Source organism: Tursiops truncatus, chromosome 2 (assembly GCF_011762595.2).
Source record: "Tursiops truncatus isolate mTurTru1 chromosome 2, mTurTru1.mat.Y, whole genome shotgun sequence".
NCBI classification, from domain to species: Eukaryota; Metazoa; Chordata; class Mammalia; order Artiodactyla; family Delphinidae; genus Tursiops; species Tursiops truncatus.
In genome coordinates this window covers 62461532-62484260 of record NC_047035.1, presented here as the reverse complement: position 1 = coordinate 62484260, position 22729 = coordinate 62461532, and the positions used below count along the sequence as shown (strand labels likewise).

Genomic DNA, 22729 nt, shown 5'->3' with positions numbered 1-22729 from the left:
ATGACTGATAAGGGATTAATATTCAAAATACAAAAACAGCTCTCACAACTCAACAGCAAAAAACAAACATCCCAATCAAAAAATGGGGCAGAAGGGAAGGGATGAGATTTAAATTACTTGAGCATTTATTATTTTTCAGCATTTTGTAACTGATATTTTCTTCTACAATTAACATCTGGATAGATTTTAATACTTATTTGGCCCATCTGAGTCATTCCACACGCTTAAAATTATTTCTCTAATTCAACACATTAATTTATGTTGCTCTTTTTTTTTTCAGTCCTTAAATCCACAAACAAGTCCACAACCACAGTAGAAACTTTTATTAATAAGAAAGGTATAAAACCAATCAAACTATTTCAGAAACAAAATAAAAATGTAGTAACTTACTTGAGGTGGTTGAACTTTTCTTCTTTTTCCAGAAAAGTGCTAGATTAAAAGTAAAAAAATAATAAGTAATCAATGCTTAGAAAATCTAAACAATTTTCCATTATAGAATAGTGAACAAAATAAGGAGAACCCTGGCAGAAATAAAGCCCACAAAGTCACCTAGCACTATCTGTAACTAATATCTGCCTTTTTCTACTTTGGAAGTTACCCTCCAGAGATGGTATTAAAAGTATACAATAGTAACATCACAGCAACATGCTTGTCCCTGACTACACACACTTACCCATTAATTCCCAGCTTCTAATGAGGCTGAGTGATTGTGGAAAGAGGTGCTCTGTGGATTTCCTACTTAGTTTCCTTTCTTTAACATTTCTATCCCAGGATATTGAACAAGTGAAGCAGCAATAGACAGAGGGAAACAGAATTTAGAATACCAGGCAAAGGGGTGAAAACACACACATACACACACACCCTTGATTGACTATTAGGGACACTGTGGTTGTCTAAGTGAGCAGCTGTCTACTGTTCCTCTATGTGACTCAGAGGAATACTGATTCCACCCCACTGGTCTTGTCAGTGACCAAAATGGGCATGGGCCCAATTCTGGCCAATAATTAAGGAGAGTCAGCTGGGGATTAGGGGGAGAACTTCTGGAAGAAACTTCCTCACTTCTAAGAGAAAGCCCTCAAAGGAGGCAGTTCTTCTGGACACTGCTGTTATCTGGTTAGGACACCAGAAAGCACTGTAGCTATCTTGCCATCTGCCTGGGGAAAGAGCCAACACCAAACAGAGCTGAGAGGGGAAAGAGCTCAGTTCTTTGACAATCATGATTTAGCCCAGTAAATCAATTTACCCTGAAGACTGCATTCTGCTGAACTTCACATTTTATAAGATTATTTCCATACTGTTAGAACCAGTTTGAGTATAAACTTCTATTACTTGAAGCTGATAACATTCTCACCAACACACTGCTGTGTGTTTTTTAAACCCTGACCTAATGAATTATTTCTAGACTTTGTTCTTAGTTTCACAGAACCACAAGCTCTTGAATGGCAAATTAGTGTATTAGTACATCTGACAAAGAAACTGTCAACATAGGTGGCAAAATTTTCTCTTGAACATTTGTGACCACTGTGATTTACAAGAGAAAGTAAAAATCCTGATTTTCCTTTGTGTCAAAAGCTATTTTCAAAGAATACTGAGGTATGCCTCTTATCAGTAGTTTATAATAAGTGGGAAATCAGTTAAGTGTTGGAATTATTAAATATGGGGAAGAAAGTGCCTATATAAACATGCTCCTTCCTGTGCCAAACTGAGCTGGATACCTGTGGTGGGGCCTATGGGCAGGTAAGGGCTTAATGATTAATTTGGTCACTACTCAGTCGCCTACCTTCCCACAAGGTGGTTTTTTACACCCTGATGAAAATATACTTCCCCTTGTTTTCCTAACAGCTTAATCTGTAAAATATGGACAGTTTCCATGTCATTGAGCAATCAGATTATTAATATATCATGAAACCAAAGTGAAAAGTATCACAACAAGGACATCAGTGGTTCAATGACTTAAAAACAGTACAGTGCTGCCTTTGGGGGCTTATTTTAGGTCTGAGCAGAATATTTCAACACGCTGAACACTTAGAAACATATCTGTTGTGGATACACTGGACCAGCTTTAACATTTATTCTGTTTGGGTACAAGGAAATCTCAATGTAAAAGGCAGAAATTTTAACAAGTCTTGGTACCTGAGAGAAAATATTTGAGAGCACAACACACTAAACAGCTGGACAGAGATAATTAAAAATTGTCTCTACTCTCCCACTATTTTAAGTTAGCAGGTAATTTATAGCTACATTTATAATGCCTGTGTCCCAAAGAGAAGGTGATTAAACACATACATGAGGTTCAGAAAACCCATGCTCTAAGAAAACTCAGTGGTAAGGAGGCCTTTTTCATGACCAACCCCCTTCCTTACTTCTAATCAGTTTTAAAGGGTAACCAATTGCTAAGGGTTACAGATGGAGTGCCTTAAATGTTTCTTCCCTTCTAGTCCCACTGCCCTGATTAGACCTTCATTTCTCCCTGGTATGGACAATGACATGTTTCCTAAACTACTTTCTTTGACTCCGAACTCTCTCCAACTCACAACTTCACAATGTCACCAGACAGAAACCCATTCTAGGTTTCTTTCACAAAGACTTAACTGTGCCCCAATGACATTGGAATTACAAACAGGTTAATGTGACCTTCAAGGCCCTCCAAAATGTGTTTGCAATTTAATTTTCCAGCCAGACCCACTTGTTCACCTCACGCTACAGGCCCACCATGACCTTCACGTGTAAACGGCCTGCATGCATGAAGCTCACGTGGCCTTCAGGGCTCCTTCTTCCCACGCTTCCCTTTAGAACCGGGACTTAACCATTACAGACTAGAGTTAAGATTCCACCTAGTCAGTGCTTTCGAACAAAGTTAACATACTTTAAAAGTCCAGTAATTAACTATCAGCCAGGTCCTATCCATTCATTCGCACATTTATTCCATGCCTACTACACTCTGTGTTCAAAGATGAACAAGACACAGTTCCTGCCCTTCAGAGGCTGAAAACATAGTGTGAAAAATAGATGTGTAAACATATAAGTCATAAGTGCTATAAAATGAACAAAGTGCTGTGGAAATATACCTGTGAAGAACATTACACTTACTGTTTTCAAGGATCATAATTTAAAATCAGTAAGTAATTCTCTGGAAATACTCATAAAATTGTATCTTTTAAATGGTATGTTAAGCAATGCCCTTAAAATTTTTAAAACATTACCACATTCAAATTTTTCCATGTTGAATGTGATGGGTAAAGATCTTAAAACGTGCAACAAATACTAACTTTGTTGTAATTCGTGCTTTACATACATTAACTTTTTTTTGAATTTTATGTCTGTTTCATAAATGAAAAGAACTTTACATAATCTAGGTTTTTTTTAGGAACAAAATACAATTTATATCTTTTCTCTGTTAATGTTTCTCTTTTCATATGCTGTGCTTCAAGGTTACCCAAGATAATCTCTATCCAACTGTGTTTAGAATTCATCTACATGTGAACCTGGATTAGACACATTTCAGTTAAAAACTTTCATAAATTCAATTTCTAACAAAAGTTCAATCCTTAGGAAATTTAATAGGCTCAATCTTCCCTTACTTTCTAACTTTAGAAGCTACATATCTAGTCTTTTCCGTAGACTTCTGAGGAATAGATACGTAAAACTATGCAATTGCCATGCATGTACTCCCAGCAAGAGAAAGGTAAGAGCGGTGAATAATGTGCTATGTCGTCTGCAGGGTGTGTGTTCATCTCCTCTCACGCGCAAGGACAATCCTAGAGCTGGCTCCATTCTGAGCGAGAAGCGCAGCTCCTAGAGATGGCACATTCATCTGTTATGGAAGGGTGGGTATGAAATCTTTGCCTTTGGGTCTGAATATGTACCATACATATTCATAGGCCTTAAGGACAGAGTCAATCTGAATGTTTAAACCATTGTCAGTGTTTTGTGCTTGTTGCTTAGTATTAATTTGTGTATGTCATTTCCGATACTAATCCAGAAGTGATCCTTCTAATCAAATATAGATTGTTTAATATATTTGGAACTATTCTTTTAAAGCACTAGTTTTGTTACAGATACGACAACCCAACACATCCATGCCAATCCTGTTTACATTTATCACACTTCCTGCCCCTGAAGTTAGTTTCAGACCTTAGGCCTCTGAAAGTCTCAGTGTTCTTACCAATTCTATGTTCTCACCTCTACACTGTCTCTCCCAACTATCTCAAGTGTAAGTCCTACATTTTGAAAAGCTTACCCGATATTTCTATCTGCATAGCCTGCTATGACTCTAAGTTCACATTTCACCCAAAAATCTCTCTCTCCAGATTTTATTTCTACCAATGATGGTATCATTTTTCCAACCAGAAACTGGACTCATTCTTGCTCCATGTCTCTTTCCATATTCAATCAATTATCAATATTTGCCAACCTTTCTTTCCTACTGTCTATGGCACTAATCCTTTCTATTCTCACTCTCATGTCCTTGTTTCAGGATCTCAGTTCACATCTAAACTAGTATAATACTGTCTCCTTATTTTCAGTCTCTCCCTTTTCATATATTTCCCAGAACAGTAATAGATAAATCTTTAGGTATCACTTGCACAAGTCCCTTCCCTGCTCAAATGATTTCAATAGCATTTAAACTTTAAACTTCTGGGCACAGCATTTAAGGTCCTCTACAATCTACTTCTACCTCCTTAATCAAACATTCTAAACATTCTATCCTGTGTAAAAAGGATCCCCCAAAATAAGATTATGATTTAAAGGGCTTGTTCTTTTGTTAACTAAATTTAGTAATAGGTGTATGTTAAGCTTTTAAAATCAGAATCAGAGAGAAAAGATAAATGATGGGGCAAGATCTCACTTGAGGCATCTAATACTACGATACTCTCTTATAAGGTCAGTTCTACTGTTAACAAGAATTATATTAACAAGGTATGAAATTGAACGAGAAAAAATAACCTGCCTAGGGATTTCTTAATGAAGGCACCTTGAATGGGAAAAACTTATGGTATGTTGTTGTAGGAAAAGGCATACAATCTCTATGAAGTTTTCTAGGAAGATACTATGAATAATTCTAAAAGTGGAAAGACCTTTGTAATTATGTAAAACAACCAACAAGTCTTCTAAAATTAAAGATATATTGTAATTGTATGACTTATCCATGTTTATACAGCTACTTCATAGATGGTTTCTAAAATTAAATAAATGCCAATATTTACTGAGGTTTTATCATGTGCTAGACAGCAGCCTAGGTGCTTGACTGGTATTATCTCATTTAATCCTTGCTTCACCCCTCAGTACTTTAATAGACATCATTTTATATTTGAGGGAAGTAAATCACTAAACGTCTCTAAATTATTGAGCTTTAAGATTCACTACTCACTTTGGTTATTCAACTTGCCTTCTTCATCTGGAAATATTCCTACCTTTGTACCTTACTCTAATACCAATTTGAAACTGGAAAGATTGCTGTTATTCCTAAAATAATTCTAAGCGCACTTTCACCAGTGACTTATAATGATCCATGCTAACTGAGCTATCTTACATAATATTTCAGAAACAGGAGTTTCAGTAAATTTTATTAAAAATTTAGTAAATTTAAAAATTTTGTTCACTTTTACTTTAGTTCTTTCTAATATGGCATTGCTTTAAAACAAACAAACAAACACTAAGCCCCAGAAAAGGCAGTTGTTATGTACAATCACCCCAGAAGACTGAGGAAATTAACACAAGGAGCTCAGAATGGCTGGTCTGAAACATGCTGATATGACAAAGAAGATGCTTATCAGCACAAATTGTTTTCTACTGTCCTTGGTAAAAGGGATAAGAATGAATGAATAAATAAATGCTAGAATTGAGAAATTAAACAAATATAGACTAGTCTTTCAGAAAGTCTAGTGGTTAGGGTAAAGAAAAAGGTAGGGTGGCAGATTGAGGTGTGTGTTTGTTTCGTATGGGGGAGAAATGTAAACGTGTATGAGCTGAGGGAAGGAGTCTGTAGAGAGTGAGAGATTAGAGAGACAGAAGGGACAACAGAGAACAAGGTTTCAGAGGGAGTCTTTGTTTTACAAGATAGAAAGTTCAGAGTGACAGGACTCACCACTATTCAGGCTGATTTATTATGCCACAAAAATGGCTTAAGTTTGAGAATTTGGGTAATGTACCATAAAAGTAACCCTTTAAAAAAAATTGAGTCTATAATACAATATTCAAAATCACAATCTTTAAAGAACGAGGTAACTCTTTACTCAGAACTACGTTCATTCATCACTGAACTATTAAAACAGTGTTTTGCACACAGCAGATAGATGAGTGAATTATGTGATAATGAATCCTAAAATAACATTTATTTCTTACAGACACTTATACTTACTACAGATTGAAAATATTCAGGAGAAATGCCTTCCAATTCAAGGATTCTGTCCTCAAGTTTTTTAATTCTCTGATAAATGTCTCTTGGCACCGGACCACCTAAATACATTTAAAAAAATTCTGAGATACTATGGATAATTCTTTCTTCTTACAATTTTTATTCTTAAAATACCATTCAAAGACACTTATGCAAAAGAATGGGAATTATTTAAACTTAAGAAAATAAGTTAACAAGAGTAAGACAGAATGAAATCTTTAGCAAACATTTTCATAATATACTCTATGGGATATATTATTATACTACACTTCTCCCCAAGCCCCATTTATGCTTCCTATGTTGCTAGGCATTTTGTTTTATGTTAAATTCATTTTACAAGACATTGAATAGTTCCTGTATAGAACAACTTGTATCTCTGACAGACTCTGACAGTTGTTTAGGAGGAGGAAAATGCATAGTGACAACTGACAATTCAATTCAGTGGCTGTAATATGTCATATCATTTTCTTCAATTTATACTTCTCCTTACATGCCATATTTTCTCCTTTAACCCAGAAGACCATTTAAAAGGAGCTTTACCATAATTTTTTTTAACATCTTTATTGGAGTATAACTGCTTTAAAATGTTGTGTTAGTTTCTGCTGTATAACAAAATGAATCACCTATACGTATACATATATCCCCATATCTCCTCCCTCTTGCGTCTCCCTCCCACCCTCCCTATCCCACCCCTCCAGGTGGACACAAAGCACCGAGCTCATCTCCCTGCGCTCTGTGGCTGCTTCCCACTAGCTATCCATTTCACATTTGGTAGTGTATATAAGTCCATGCCACTCTCTCACTTCGTCCCAGCTTACCCTTCCCCCTCTCCGTGTCCTCAAGTCCATTCTCTATGTCTGCGTCTTTATTCCTGTCCTGCCCCTAGGTTCATCAGAACCATTTTTTTTTTTAGATTCCGTATATATGTGTTAGCATACAGTATTTGTATTTCTCTTTCTGACTTACTTCACTCTGTATGACAGACTCTAGGTCCATCTACCTCACTACAAATAACTCAATTTCATTTCTTTTTATGGCTAATATTCCATTGTATATATGTGCCACATTTTCTTTATCCATTCATCTGTCGATGAACACTTAGGTTGCTTCCATGTCCTGGCTATTGTAAATAGTGCTGCCATGAACATTGTGGTACATGACTCTTTTTGAATTATGGTTTTCTCAGGGTTTATGCCCAGTAGTGGGATTGCTGGGTCATATGGTAGAAAGGATGCTCAACATCACTAATCTTTAGAGAAATGCAAATCAAAACTGCAATGAGGTATCACCTCACACCAGTCAGAATGGCCATCATCAAAAAATCTACAAACAATAAATGCTGGAGAGGGTGTGGAGAAAAGGGAACCCTCTTGCACTGTTGGTGGGAATGTAAATTGATACAGCCACTATGGAGAACAGTACGGAGGTTCCTTTAAAATACCATAATTCTTAACTAACAAACTTTCTAGGCAGGGGTATGGTAAAATTAAGGTTACTCAAATTTCAAGATTATGATTATATCCCAAATCCTTCCATTTCTTAGCACCTCCAATGTAAACATTCTGGTCTAGACCACCATCACCTCTCCCTGGATTATCACAACCTCCAAACTGGTCTTCTTGTTTCTGCCTTGCACACATAAAGTCTGTTCGCAACACAGCTGCCAGCAACCCTTCTAAAATGCAATTCATATAGTGTTAGTTCTCTGCTCAAAACCTTCCAACACCTTCACATTTCACTCAGATTAAAAACCAAAGCCTTTACAATAGTCTACAAGATCCTATACAATTTGGACATTCTCCCCACATTCATACCATTTCAGCCCTTTTTCTGTTATTCAACTAGGCCAAGTACTCTTACAACTTTAGCACTTGTGATTCTCTCTACCTCTGTATTCACAAGGCTTGCACTTGCCAACTTCAGGTCTTGGCTCAAAAGTTACCATATCGGTAAGGCCTTCTCTGACCACACTTTAAAAAATACCAGTACTACCACTTCCCCCTACCTAGCACTCCCTCCCTATCTTTTTTCCCTTATTTTTCTCCAAACCATTACTACCCCAACATTCTGTGTATTTTGCTTATTTATGGCCTGTTTCTCCACTCTAATGTAAGCTCTTAGAGGGCAGAACTTTATGTTTTGTTCATTGGGTATGGCTGTGCAGGTTGTACACTACACAAACCTAGGAAGCATCAGTGCATAGACTGAACAGGTGCTCAATATTTACTGAATGAACAAATACATGATTAAACAATCGTTACGCAATTAAAGAATATGGATAAATTTTCATATCAAAAGTATCAACTTGTTAAATATAAAAACTCTAGAAATATGGGGGGATTTTTTTGAGAATTTTTAAAGTTTAGGATCTTGGTTGTTCTTGCTTTCGAATAAAGTAAAATGAATAACTTACTCACCTGACTTTGCTCTTGCTGCTCCCTTTACCTAGAACATCCTCTGCCTCACCTCCCTACCTTTCAAGAACCATTTCAAGCTTCCCTGGGTCAACAAAGCACTGCCTGAATCTCTTCACATGGAGGCTCCTTGTGCCCCACCATACCCTTCCTTCACAGCCCCTTTAACATCCCCCTTTGCTATTAATCTTTCTCCCAAACAGATTATGAAGTCCTTGACGCCAGAAACTGTGACGACATCTCAGTGTCCCTCCTGTCTAAAACAGTGCTTGGTGTATAGTAGGCATTCAACAGATACTTTTCAAAATTAACTACTTGACACTATTAGATTTAATAAACCAGTCAATCCTGTTATACAGTTTGTACTGTAAATGCATCTAGTTCTGAGAAAGGGAGTTAATTTTAATGCTAATCTCTTACTATCCTCAAAGATTTACTCATTCTCTTATCATCTTCTCCCTTCATCCACAAATACACCAGATAGACTGGACTCAGAAATTCCCTGAACCATATTTTATGCCTCTGTGCTTTTTGCAGATATTTAGAAGATAAAATCAACAGGATCTGGTGACTAAATCGGGAGGGAGACTGAGGCTTTGCAGCCAGTTAAGATCTAAGTTTGATTTCTAGTTGCCACTTACCACCTTGGGCATGCTGCTCTGAAAACTTCAGTTCCTTTATCTGACAATGATTACAGCACCAACATCTCACAAGGGTGCTGTTAAATAGTGAGTTGATATATGTATAATACTTTCAGAGTGACTGGCACTTAGGATTTAGTCAGTCACTTAATAAATGTTAGTCCCCAATGGCACTTATTTATTTATATGCTTATCCTCACTGGAAGATCTTAAAGAGCTAGGGTTACACTTATTAATACTTTTTACCAGCACAGTGGGGGATATGAGTGAGAGATGGTCATGGTTATGAAGTTAATGGCAGGAAAAAAACTACATTAGTTTTCAGCTATGACTTTAATAAACTGAGAGAGTCAGGATATTGTTGAGAAGTGTAAGAGGAGGAAGAAGGGCATAAACACATGAACTGTAAATTCCTTGAAAGCAGGGACTAGGCTTTCTTCATTTTTGTACCAATCAGAACAATGTTTTTCGTACATGACAGCTGCTCAATGAAAACCTGGCGACTAAGTGAATCGGAATTTCTTTAAACACTTGCAAAGATACATTACAGGACACTGCCCAGCACTCTGCTTACCTGTCTGCAATCGCAAGTGAGCCTCAATGTTTTGTAGTCGTTCTTCTACAGCCTGATTACCACAATCGCGGAGCATGCTGTTAGGTTTATGACCTGACCCTTGAATTCCTTCAGGTCTAGTCTGTGGTCCATATGTATTCACAACTCTAGAAACTAAATTAAGAAACTTTTGAGCCTATTAAATTTACATTTCAAAAATCAGAAAGTCTCTCTCCTTAACAGTATTTGATGTTCTTTTCATAACCACAAACCCAAGTACAAAGAAAGGCAAGAGTTTTTGATTTGTTTTAAAATAAATAAAATTTAGATAGGAAAGTGATTTCTATTCCATTTTGCTTATAATCTAGAATAAGTTTCTGACAGTGATGAAGATATTATATAATGGATACTTACCTTTTACATGACTTTTAAACCCAGGGTAAGGAGTAAAAACGGCATCGGTTCTCGCACAACTATTTTCTAAGGAGAATTCAGATGAGTATAAGTTTAAATATATTCTTAACTTCAAATGTATGATATTTTGATAACCCTTCAGTAATACATATTAACATATTACTCATAATCAGAGAATATCATTTTAAATAACAGTAATTAAATTACTATCATGCACAGGATAAAATTTAGTTATCTTTACTCTCTAAAACTTATATCTAATGTTACCTATTTCCAGATTTATATATAGAAAAGTCCTCAACATTTGGTGGCATAATTTAATTTTTAATGAATACCAATATCCCTAAAAACCATCTGGGCCTTGGGAGAAAATGATTTATATATTATAGAGAGTTAAAATTTCTAAGCTAAAGAGACATAGAAATAAACAAAACTCAGTATTTTTACTAAAATATCTTTTTAAAAAATACAGCATTTTTCATATTACTGATCATATTAGTGAACATGTAATATAAAGTATTATGCCTTTAACACATTTTTATTTCAGAACGCCACACAAAAAAGACCTTGAAACCTACAACACATACTTTTATACTTTTCCTAGATTTCCAGTGCTCATCTAAAAAAAATCCCTTATCACAAAAGCTATCTATCTCGTTCCAGACTGCCCCTTTCAAAAAACGCAATTTTAAAAATAATACCATGTGAAATTTTGTTCCAAATTTTTTCTAAGCTGAAAAGTATAGTTTCTTTCAAGTTATATATCAACAAATAAATCATAAACCAAGGGAGAAAGTTGGAATGATATTAACATAATATATAAACAATTCAAATATTATAAAATAATCTTTAAAATGACATTAAGTAAAACCATGCATTGCAGTAAATTTCCTAAAAGACTCCCCTTAATTATTTTGTAATAAAAATGGATGGTAAAAGATAATGAAGGAAAATTCTTTTTTTCCCTAGGGAATTTGATTTTTTAAAAAACCCATTGTTTATATTTTGGTCAATTGAGAGGTATTAAAAGGAACTCACTAACACATTACAATACATCTGATTTTTTTCACTCTGTTTCCTTAAGATAGTTCTGCTGACACATCAAACTGTGAATAAAATTCCAAACCCACCTATCTTTTATATATAGATACTAGAGTCATTTTCTTTTTCTTTTCTTTTTGAAACACCTGAAAATATGTTTAAATGGCCATCACCTCTCCATTCTCTTTCTACCATTTCATGGGGCTAAGGGTTAAAAAAAGAAGCTATCATCCATTCCAGAACTATATTCCAAATATATAGATTAACTGACCCATTAGAGAAAAATTCAGCATGGTGTGAAGATAGTGAATGTATAAGTGCTAGTCACTCTCCACAGCAATTCTTCCCAACACTGTTTGGAGCCAGCAAGGGATTGAATGGGCTAAGGAATCCTGCTGAGCATTTCAATTCTTGTCAATTTCTATCCCCTGGTGGTTTATAATAATAGAGTTAGCAGGGAGAACAGAGGAATAACATTAGTGATACATGTGCTTGCTCCTTCAACAAACGCTTTCTCATGGGTAGCTTGCAGTTGGATTGTAGTACCTGAGATTTTGCCACTGCTGAACCTGTCCTGAAAAGCTAACAGTAAAATATACCAAATCTAGAGATACGTATGTATAATGTTAATAGTAGAAAAGGCTGCATTTAGGACCCACCTTGAGCCTGTATTATTTCATTATTAAGAGAATCAGTGTACCAATGTGATACGAGTCAATTCTAGGTTCATCTGAAAATTGTGTTCATAATAATTAGCCACAAGATATTAGAGGCAACAAGAAAAATGTTCATTCCAATTAGGAACTCTTCTCCATAATTTTTTCTAAGAACTACTTGTTCTGATTATTACTATGATGCCTGACTATGATCTATGCTAGTGCTTTGCAATTTTGTATTCTGCAGCATACCTGCAGATCTGTAAATATACTATAAAATCATGTGGAGAGGAAAGGAGAATCTGATGAAAAACAGCAAATGTATGCACTATGAGAGAAAGGAAAAAAGCATAAGACACCATAGTCTTGTTGACAAATTGGTTTTATCATGACATAAAACATTTCAAACAGCTAAGGAGTAGTGAGAAAACTGCTCCCTCTTGAGGAGTATTAACTTTACTAAGTTCACTTCATGTATTAGTATCATAATTTCATAAATACCTTTAGAGACTTGAAATTTATATAGCTTAGACCTTCTTACTAATGAGACTGAGACACCCTACCACCCACACTTTATCTTCATTTCCTGAAGGAACTTTAAAACAATCTTTACACCTGTGGTAAACATTTGCCTTTTCACGTTAGCATTTATTTGATTTTTGGATAACCAAGATGAAAACCATTTTGTATTATTAAACAGAAGGAAATACTGCTGTCTTAGTTTCCAAATAAACCTGTGAAATAATTAAAAACTGTGTTCTTAATGTTATTCATTTTAAAAAACAAATGACAGATCATTAAAATCCTACAAAAATTAACTTCTTCTAGGTAGTTACCTTGATTACAATCAATAACATTGCAAAATTCCCTGACGTTGTTTTCATTGATTTCAGCTTGCTTTCTTTCAATAAATGCAGATATTCGTCTGTCAATCTACAAACAATAAGCATGTGTGTCTTAATTCAAACACAGTAAGATTAAAAAAAATACTCCACCCACCCCCCAAAACCCAACTTCTTACTTCTGCTTTTCCAGCCTTTATTTGAACTACTTCTGGATCAAAATGGATCTGTGTCTTTTTCACATCTCCCAAATCACAATCTTTGTGCTTTTCTTCCTCCTGTAGGTCGCCAATGGGAAATTTGGCATTTACTTCATTCTTGTTCCCTGTTTCTGTTTTTCCTATTTCTTCAACAACAGTTGTATTCTCCTCTTTAATCAGAGGCTGAAGTTTTGCTAAAAAAGGCTGAGAACACAATTCCATCTGCTGAGGTTCAAACTGATCAAAATTAATCACATATTTACCATATTTATATAAATTCCTGCTAAGTAGAGGCAATATTCAATATCAATTAACTAAATTTAAAAGGTTGGCACATCATACATAGATCTGAGCACATGTAAGTGTTTGTGCTGTCCTCTGCTATTGTGACCAATATCATTTGCTATAAATCTGTTTTAAAAAAAAAAAGGAAAGGAAAGAAGAAAAAGAAAACCTGAGGAAATTTAAAATTTTCTTTGAGGGAATCATTCTGTCACTCATCTTTTATTTTGTGCCAAATCAAAGCCTCAGCCTCTGGCACCAATGCCACTTAATTAACATGTCATTCAAATGCCTCCTCAGAATACTAAGGCTTAGTATTTTTCCTCCTTAACACGAGAGCCAGTGCTCTCACTAAGCAAAGCCCTGTATTATCACTATATCACTGGAGATTCTCCACTTGAAACTGCAGTTGGCCGAAGTAAATGAGAGAGCATAGACATGAAATATATAGGTGTTATGCTGAGTGAACACTCAAGCTTCTCCTGACATGGCAAGATATCTTCTTGGGTCATGAAATTAAATTTTTAAAAAGAAAACGAACAAGAGCCATAGCTGAAAAGAGGTAGATGCCTATCACCATACTAGAGGGGGAAAAAACCCTGTTGTATAATGTAAATTATACTACCCATTCCCCCCGCCCAGACCCATCCACAATTAGGCCTCAATTGAGTCCTATAGCTCATTGCTTCCGCCCTTTAAAACTAGGGTTAACTATTACTTTTAACATGAAACAGAGTTAAAATTTCCCATAAAGTCACTGAATAGAGGACTGAAAATTAAATGTCTACTCCATTAATCAAAACACACCAACACTTGTCAGTGTTCCAATTATTTCATACCTACAATTTTGCTTCCATTATTTGCTATACCAAATACTCTTCTGAATCCTTGTAACATCTTAATAGAAGTAAACTTTTCGACACTTCATATTTTATACTTTGATTAGAGATAAACTGCAAACTTGCATCAATTGTAACTGCAAAGATGTTCAATTGGAAACTAGCAAGGTCATAATACTGTTCAGTTATTGAACTGAAATACTAAAAAAATATAACAATACTATTATAAATTAATTCAGTGTTGACTTAATATAAAGGATGAATTATTTCAAACTCAAGAAAAAGACGATAAAATAGTGACTGGCTACTTACTAATATGAGACATTAATGTCACAGAAATTACTTTCTTTTTAAAAACTATGCTGAAACTGTTTAATTGCAATAGACACTCCAGGATGTGTCATGCTGGGATAATGCCACTTCTTGAACCACTGAAAGCACTCCATGAGCCTCCAAACTCACCCAAGGCATGGAATCATTATCATAGCATGACACACACCTGCCGTGTCTTATTGCTTAATTATAACCTACCATAGATGCAACTGTATTGAATTTTCAGTGCAAGTCTAGAATTGAATAGAACTGCATTTTCAATCTTCACATCCACATCAGCCTATTGGGCTATATTCCTGTAATTGTCCTGATCACTATGTAAATTAACAGATTTGGATCCAATCTGGCCAAAGTAACCTTTTATTAATACCACTATTAATACAGTGTTAAGATAGAGCTAACAAATACTACAGCTTACAATTTAACTACAATTAATTTCTAGTCTCAATATCGAGTTAACATTTTTAACACGAAATTTACCTGTAAATATAAAACGTGTTGTTCAAGTGCACTAAAGAGCAAAGCAGGCTGGAATGCCGAGAGGCTCTGGAGCTTGTTCCAATCGATTGTAATTTTCACCACATCATCTCTGATGTTAAGCTTCAAAGGGGCAAACCAGCAACATCACAAAAAATTACAAGATTAAGCTGTACACATGGGATTGTCCAAAAATAAGATTTCTATAGAATAACACACCATTTAGCTCAAAGTTCTCAAGTTTTCAATCATACATAAAAATGCTCTACACCTAGTTACCACTTTAAAAAGCCAAAAAACGTGAAATTTTCATAAAAAAATAGAATGACACCTCACTCTAATTCTATTCTTGGGTCTGTGTAACGGGACCATCTTTTTCGATAATCATTATCTAAAAAACTTTGGATAGGGGTGAAAATAGTCTTGTCCTACTCAGAATCCTACTGCTTCTAGCTCAGAGCATTAAACAGAGGGGGCAGGTACCTTTATGAAAGTTCTGATATATACATTTCTTTTTGTTAAATATGCACATAAATACATAACAAACATATCATTCCTCTGATGTCTTCTGAATCACATTTTTATTGTTTTCAATTTTAACGAATTTTAAAAATAATTTAAAAATCAATTCATACATTTATATTCATACATATTATAAAGTCTAGTGATACATGGCAATGTGTTTATCTACTTCAAATAAAAATTAAACTATTATTTAGCTGCGGAAATCTGAAATTGAAAAACAAATAGTTTTCCACAGTAGTGAAATAAATGGCCAGAGACTGGATGGAAAGGCCAGACTTACTGCTAAACAGTATTTTCTAGTAAAGTATGAGGGCTCATTGTATGAAAATTTCTTATAAATTGGCTATCCGTGACCTATTACAATAATAGTATATATAGAAAACTACCAAGAACCTGAATATAAAATTAATATCAAAATGAGTGAAGATTTTAGAGGGAAAGCCTCCATCTCTAGTCTTTTTGAGTGAATAAAAGTGAATCACCGTAAACTTTTCTAGGGACATGTGTTTATAAGGATATACTACATCGCAGAATCAAGTTAACTATTATTTTTTCAAAAATCATTTATTTAAAATTAGTCATGTTTTCTACAAAATAAAGACAACTGTTACATTAGTTCAAATACAGATCTTATAAATTGTAATTGTAATAAAACAAAAATATAAACCAATGTACATAGAACCGAAAAGATCCAAAGTTCCCAAAAAAGGCACTATATGAATGAATGCTACATGACAGAAGTTTACCACCCTTTGACCAGAAATATTGAAAGTCCATATTAGACAAGTGTAAAGAAATAAGTTTTGTGTAGGCTGCACTGGCAAAAATTAGTTTACATTATTTTAACTAAGGTTTTATATTAAGATAACCACATTAATCTTAATTTACATTATTTAATGCCTATAAAGATTTCCTTAGACAACAACTTATGCATGGAAGTAAACTATTACTATACTTTTACAGTTCTCAAGGGATCTATAGTTTACTATAACAAATTTATGAATACAGTTTGGGGATAATGCAGGCAAATCCTCAACCAAAGCAAAGCATCAAATTTTCTAGAGAAAATAATAACTTATAGAAATTAAATTTAATGTTTGGATCATATTCTCATTTCAATTCAGCAAAATTATGTAAGCTTTCAAGTGCAGTTAAAGATATTTGGTCTTTTAAGAAAATCACATAATAATGTCACAAATTAACTTTAAAACTATCCCAATACATCCAACTATTATTCAACAAATTCCCTGTTAGTAATATGAATTCTATGCATTTTTACACTGTAGAACTTGTAAACCATTCAGTCAAAAATGTATTAGTCTGCCATTAATATGGCCTATTTAAAATATGTATTTCAGTAAAAACTTTATTAAATTAATATGAAAATCCAAGCTAACAATAAATATTTCTTCAGCTTGGTAAAATGGACCAACCAGAGGTAAGCAATAAAGTTAAAATTAGAAAATTGGAAATCTGAGATAAAAAATACTTTTTAAACATTCAACTTTGTTTCCTATTGAGGAGAGCTAATAACACGATACTATACAGAATAAAGTAGGCATTTTACAACATACATTTTAAAAAATTCCTTAAACTGGTTTTGAAAGGAAATAGTGATTTCCACCAAGGGCAATTTTATAAGTATAGTACTCGGGCTTTAATTCTTTAAACAATACATCTCGAAATACAGAGAGTATTACCAAGTTGGCTAGCATTTAATTGATGAGATGATCTTATTTTCTGACACTTGTATAAATGGTCCTTTCACTCTGTCATGAAAACTCACCAAATATTCACTCTAAACATTTTTGACAGGTGACATAAGTAAATTTTAATCACATCTCTACTTTTACCTACAGAATATCTGAATGTTTAAAATTTTTTAATGAGTTTTAAAAATTCAGTATACAAACTATTTCAAAAGAAATGTTTTATTTCTTAGTTATTTTTAAAAAGTATCTCATCAGTGGGGGGAAAAAAACTTGCGTAAACTATAGGTGAGTATAAACTTTTTTCATCCTGATATTAGGGTATTAAAAAAAAAAACCTTAAAGTTCCAATGTCCACGCCATAGAAAGTTCTCAAACTTTTAAACCATTTACAGGTCTTGAGTCTTGAGACTGAAATAATGTGTCCCCAAGTCTTAAAAAAAAAAGTTTAAGTCCTTGACAAACAAGTGAGTTTAAAACTTTTAGCCGACTCTATTAATAATCGTTCTATTAAACCAAACTGAATGTTTAACTTAGAGTAATGCTCTTTTTAAGTTAGAACAAATATTAGGATTTTAAAAAATATTTAAATAACGTTTTAAGAGACTGATTCTCCATTCACCCAAGGCTTTTAAAAATAATTTTCACAAATCAAACGCTCTATTTTCATAAAGGAAGTTACCATTATCTTCAACATAAATGCCTAATTCCGCCTTAAGATTAAAAACATCTGTTTTTTAAAAGCAGACAAACATATTTTCAAGTTGTTTCTCATTTAAAATTTGCTTTGCACTTTACATCATGAAACGAAATAGTGACTTGAGTGTAAGGAGTACCTTTATTTAAACCCGATTTTATTATGACATTTCTACAAAAGCTATTTATCAGCCAGTTAAACTAGTTAATAGCTAAATTACTAAACAACAGTTGTGATACAAGCAGTATCGACCATGGATAACTCAGCCAACTTTACGCTATGAGTAGTTTAGATTAATTCCTTTTCTCTTCCTCCCCGTTTTAAAGGGGAAGAGATGCAAGCAACGGCCAGAAGGAAAAAAGAAAGAAACAAAAGCAAGTGACTCATAAGAGGAAATCACCCAAAAAAGGCGGAGAGACAGCTTTTCCAGAAATCGCAGGCCGTACTAACCTATCAATTTCTATAATGAATGAACTGGAAGTAAAAGGAGCCTGAGCGCCAGACGCCTCCCAAACCCTCAGAGAAGCTTCTCCGCATCCATTCTCTCCAAGCCTGTTCATCTCCGAGCCGGGTTTTCACTTACACTAGCCTCACTCACTCTTGGGGAGAAGAGTTGCAAGGAAATCTAGCCTGCAACCGGCCGTGAACTAACCCGCGCGGCCATCCTCACTCAGACCACAGACGGCTGGGCCCGAGCTCCTCCCCCGGCCTCGGCTACTCGCGCCGGGTCCCACACCCCGCAGGCCTCCGCTGCCCCCTGCCTCCGCTCGAGGAAAAAAGGGGGGAGGGGCTAGACGGTTCCCAGACCCCTTCTCCCACAGACCACCACTCACTTGTCCAGCCAGGGTATGCAAGGAGCGAAAGACTTCGCAGACCACCTCTTGGGAGAGGTTGGGGCTGCAGCTCCGCTCTAGGCTCCTGTCACCGATAGTCGGGCGACTAAGCTCAGCGGCAGTAGCCATGACACTTTCGTAGGCCGCCCCCGCCAGCACCGAAAAGCCCTCACAACCCACCCCACCCTCCCCTGCTTTGGTCGCTGCGCGATGATGTAAAAGCACTGCGTCTCTTTTAGAGCGGGGCTTTGAGCACCCGCCCCCTCTATGTGACTGACAAGCACGTGCACCAATCAGGTGCAGCTACAAGGTTCCGCAGAGGACCCTGAGCGGATGACTGCGAACCTGCGTGAGGCTAGCTACAGTATTTCAGATAATGATTGGAGTCGTTATCTAATGAGGGTTAGCTTCTTGAACCCTCATTAGTTAGTTAACATCGCTAATTTAACATAAATTAGTTATCATAACTAATTTTTCATGCGAGGAAGAGGATATAAAACAAGAAAAAACTTTTATGCCTCATTTACCATCAAGGGAATGATATTAATTACTTTAAATCTGCAGAATAATTCTGTCAAGTTTAAAAACTCGTAAATCAGTTGCTATTCCCTGCGTACTACGGTAGAGACGCTCATCCTAAAACTGTTTCAAAGAAGGGAAACACTGTCAATATGATTCTAACAGGAATTTAACTAAGTAAGCAATCGCATGCAACACAATCTTTGAAATTAGAGATCAATCCGAATTGAAATTTGACAAAGTATTACTTATCAGATAACTTTGGTAAAAGATATTTGAAAGACTTTGTAGTATTACAGAGTCTAACATTAAAAATTTTGTTGTGCAATTGAAAAGTTTAGAAAGTTTTTAGTGTTAAACTTTATTCCAAAACACTTGAAAAAAATAAATATCATCAGTTTAGAGATGAGGGATTTAAAATTCTTAATTCCAGTCGTCTAATGCTCTTACAGTAAAAGAAGCAGAGGTGGAAACTTGCACAATGTGTATTCAGTTTTAGAGTACGCTGAATGAAAGGGGGAGGAATAAGGCATCAAGGAACTGGGATTAAGGGCAGTAGGGATAAAAGAACGCCTTTGACCTGCCTCTAGGGAGCCTGTTAATTAGGCTTTCATTTCCAAAGATCACCAGGCGACAGGATCTTGAGTAATCTTGTCTGCTCCCTTGTTCACAGCAGGATATACAGTTTATAATCCAGCCTATGTCTAGAGATGTCCATAGAAAGATTTCACAATATCTAATACCAAATTGAGCAACCTTCTCCTTCAAGCCACTCCTCCCCATATTTAACCTAAATTCATGATTCTTTGCAATGTTAGCAATTTTCTTTGCCTCTGGTTCTCTTGTTAGAGAATAATTCTAATGGGGTAACTAAAAGTTTTTGTTTTGTAACATATTAGCAACTAGTTTCAGATTATTTGTTTTCACCTAGGTGTGAGGTTTGTTTTTGTTTTTTTTTCCAAATATTCAGGCCAGTGGTATGAGACACATTTGGGAACTTGCTTTGTATATTATAAGAATACCATCTTTAATAAGGTACTGCTCATTCTTTCCTTTGCCATCACTGATTTTGAAATTTCAAGTTTTACTTGTTCCCTTGAACATCTAATATAGAATTAATTGATGGCCATTTGATCTCTATATAAATTCTCTATGAGATTCTGTTTCAATATGCAGACTTCCACTTATAGTATTGCTTACTTAGCTAATACTTGCAATTTAACTCTTTTGTGCATTATTTCTTCTTTCCAGGGACTTTTCTTACTCCTTCCTGATGCCTATTACCTTCATTTTGGAACTTATTTAAATAGAAGAGTTTGTAGACTGAAAAGATGTGGATTTCCTTGGGCTAACTTTATATAGAAACATATAGAAAATAATGTGTAAGAAAAATATGATGAAAGCTCTGAAATTTAGAGAGTAAAGGAAATAATTTACCCTTTATAGAAAACTAATTACAGTTTATAAAGTGGGTTGCTGAAAAATCTTCTGCCTGGTGGAAATAATTCAAACTGTTGGTCTTGGCATTAGCAACAGAATTAGAAAAACTGTCCTGAAAATTCATCCTAAGAATCACTTGGGAGGATAAATGAAATCTAGGCTATCTACCTTATCAACAAAAATGTCCTTTATGAAGAGCTTTAAAGGTACAGCCCTATTAAATAAACCAGTGCCCAGCAAAGTGCCTGAGATATACGTGCTCAATAGATGGTATAATACACCTTTTTTCTAATGTAGAAAAGGAAAAGTTTAATTTGCCTTCTCTGGCTCCCCATCACCTGATGGATAAGCCCAAGTTCCTTAGAATGGCATCTAAGGCTCTTCTCATGATCTGGCCTTTGCCTAAATTTCCAGCCTCATTTTCTGCCACAAACCATCTGGTGCTTAATGCTCTCAAAACTGCTTTTACTTCTTGAAAGCTTTACTATTTTTTTGCCTCCATGTTTTTATTTGTGCCCCTGCCTCCTATCCGATTGGAAAACTCCTATTCCTCCTTCAAAAACTCCAGTTCAGAAATCTCTGGGAAGTTTTTCCTCATACTCCTTGTCATAAAGACCTTATCTTCTCCGCTAAACAACTCCTACAACTCATATATGCTTCCATTATTGTACTTATCATATTGATACTGAAATTTACTTGACTACGAATCTGTCTCCCCACTGAGCTATGAGAATTTATATGTATCATGTTTGTATACTTAAGGCTTAGCATAGTTTCTGGCACAGAGTAATTGCTCAGTATATGCTTGTGGAGCTGAATTTATTTGCCTAAGTCGAACAGATTTGTAAAATGGAAAATAAAAAAGAAGTTCCTACACTTGAGGGGAAATTGTAACATGTAGTAAGAATGCTACAAACAATTCATTTCAAACAATGAAGCATGTCCGTTTATTCTCCTCTGGAACAGCAAATTCAAAGTGCTCAAATTTTTCTTAATGAATAAATACAGCTAGTCTCCATAACCTTCTCACGAATGATATCCATACAAATTAATTGTACCTACTATATGCCAGACACTCTGACCATGTTGAAGGTACAAAGATGAATCAGGCAAGGATATTTCTCAAAAAGCTCCAGTTCTCATGGGTGAGGCATATATGTAAACAAACATCTATGATATAATGTGACAATGATCATATTAGAGATATGTATAAAGCAATACAACCTATTAGTTCCTTTGGGGAGGTGTTTGGATTCAGTGTCAGGAAAAGCTCTAAACACTTGATGTAAAACATTGATTTTGAGGCTCAAATGATGAGTACAAATTCCTAATTAAGATAAAACAGGAGCAGGAACTTGAACATGCAGTGATGTGTTTAGGGAGGATCATTGGATAGAGAAGTATGGTGAAGCCAGCATTTCCCAAAGTTTGCTCTGCTGAATACCAGTTCTGTAAGATGCTTCTTCCAACAGAAGTTTCCACAATCAAAGAAGTTGGAGTAAAACTGACTAATTGTGTTGCCATGTCGTGCAACGGATCACAACATTCCACTTTCTATTAGCAAGGAGCTCAGTACTACAATCAAGTCCAAGGACACAATAAACCAGTTTCAAAATCCCAGCTTTGAGGATTGGTTTATTGGGACTTCCCATACTGATTTGTGATTCATTCAAGGTTTAGAAAACATACCTGTTACTTGAACAGAGAAAAATTTAAAATAAATTATTACTTATGATAAGTTGTTAATTAACTGAAGAGATAACAAGAAAACAATAATCTATCACAGTGTTAGCAAATTCAGGAAGCAGCTAACCCCTCTAGGGCTGCGGGAACAAAGGGAAGAGTTTGGAATTATTAAAATTCAGGAGCTTAGAGGAACATGGAGTCCCTTAGAGAAGGGGCTGCTGCTCAGATTGG

At 35.3% G+C, this 22729-nt stretch overlaps 1 protein-coding gene and 1 long non-coding RNA gene across 6 annotated transcripts in view; one reads left to right on the top strand and one right to left on the bottom strand.

Moving 5' to 3' along the window:
* Positions 1–18434, top strand: part of LOC141277981 (uncharacterized) — a 300462-nt gene extending 282028 nt beyond the window's left edge. Inside the window, exons 8-9 of the long non-coding RNA XR_012329998.1 lie at positions 3722–3827; positions 18347–18434. This is a non-coding gene — a long non-coding RNA (uncharacterized lncRNA). The remainder of the gene's footprint in view (positions 1–3721; positions 3828–18346) is intronic.
* The window catches only part of MBIP (MAP3K12 binding inhibitory protein 1), a 35277-nt gene extending 16248 nt beyond the window's left edge, over positions 1–19029 (bottom strand). The window contains exons 1-8 of one of the 5 annotated variants that reach the window (XM_019924013.3): positions 18854–19026; positions 15093–15212; positions 13138–13362; positions 12953–13049; positions 10420–10485; positions 10027–10179; positions 6362–6459; positions 391–429 (exon numbers count right to left, since the gene is read on the bottom strand). In XM_019924013.3, the coding sequence (XP_019779572.1) occupies positions 391–429; positions 6362–6459; positions 10027–10179; positions 10420–10485; positions 12953–13049; positions 13138–13362; positions 15093–15212; positions 18854–18982 (927 nt within the window). In that variant the 5' untranslated portion in view covers positions 18983–19026. Of the gene's footprint in view, positions 1–390; positions 430–6361; positions 6460–10026; positions 10180–10419; positions 10486–12952; positions 13050–13137; positions 13363–15092; positions 15213–18853 lie in introns of all 5 variants that reach the window. The other 4 variants (XM_019924014.3, XM_004318581.3, XM_073800546.1 and 1 more) reach the window with 4 other exon arrangements.
* Positions 19030–22729: the final 3700 nt, after the last annotated feature.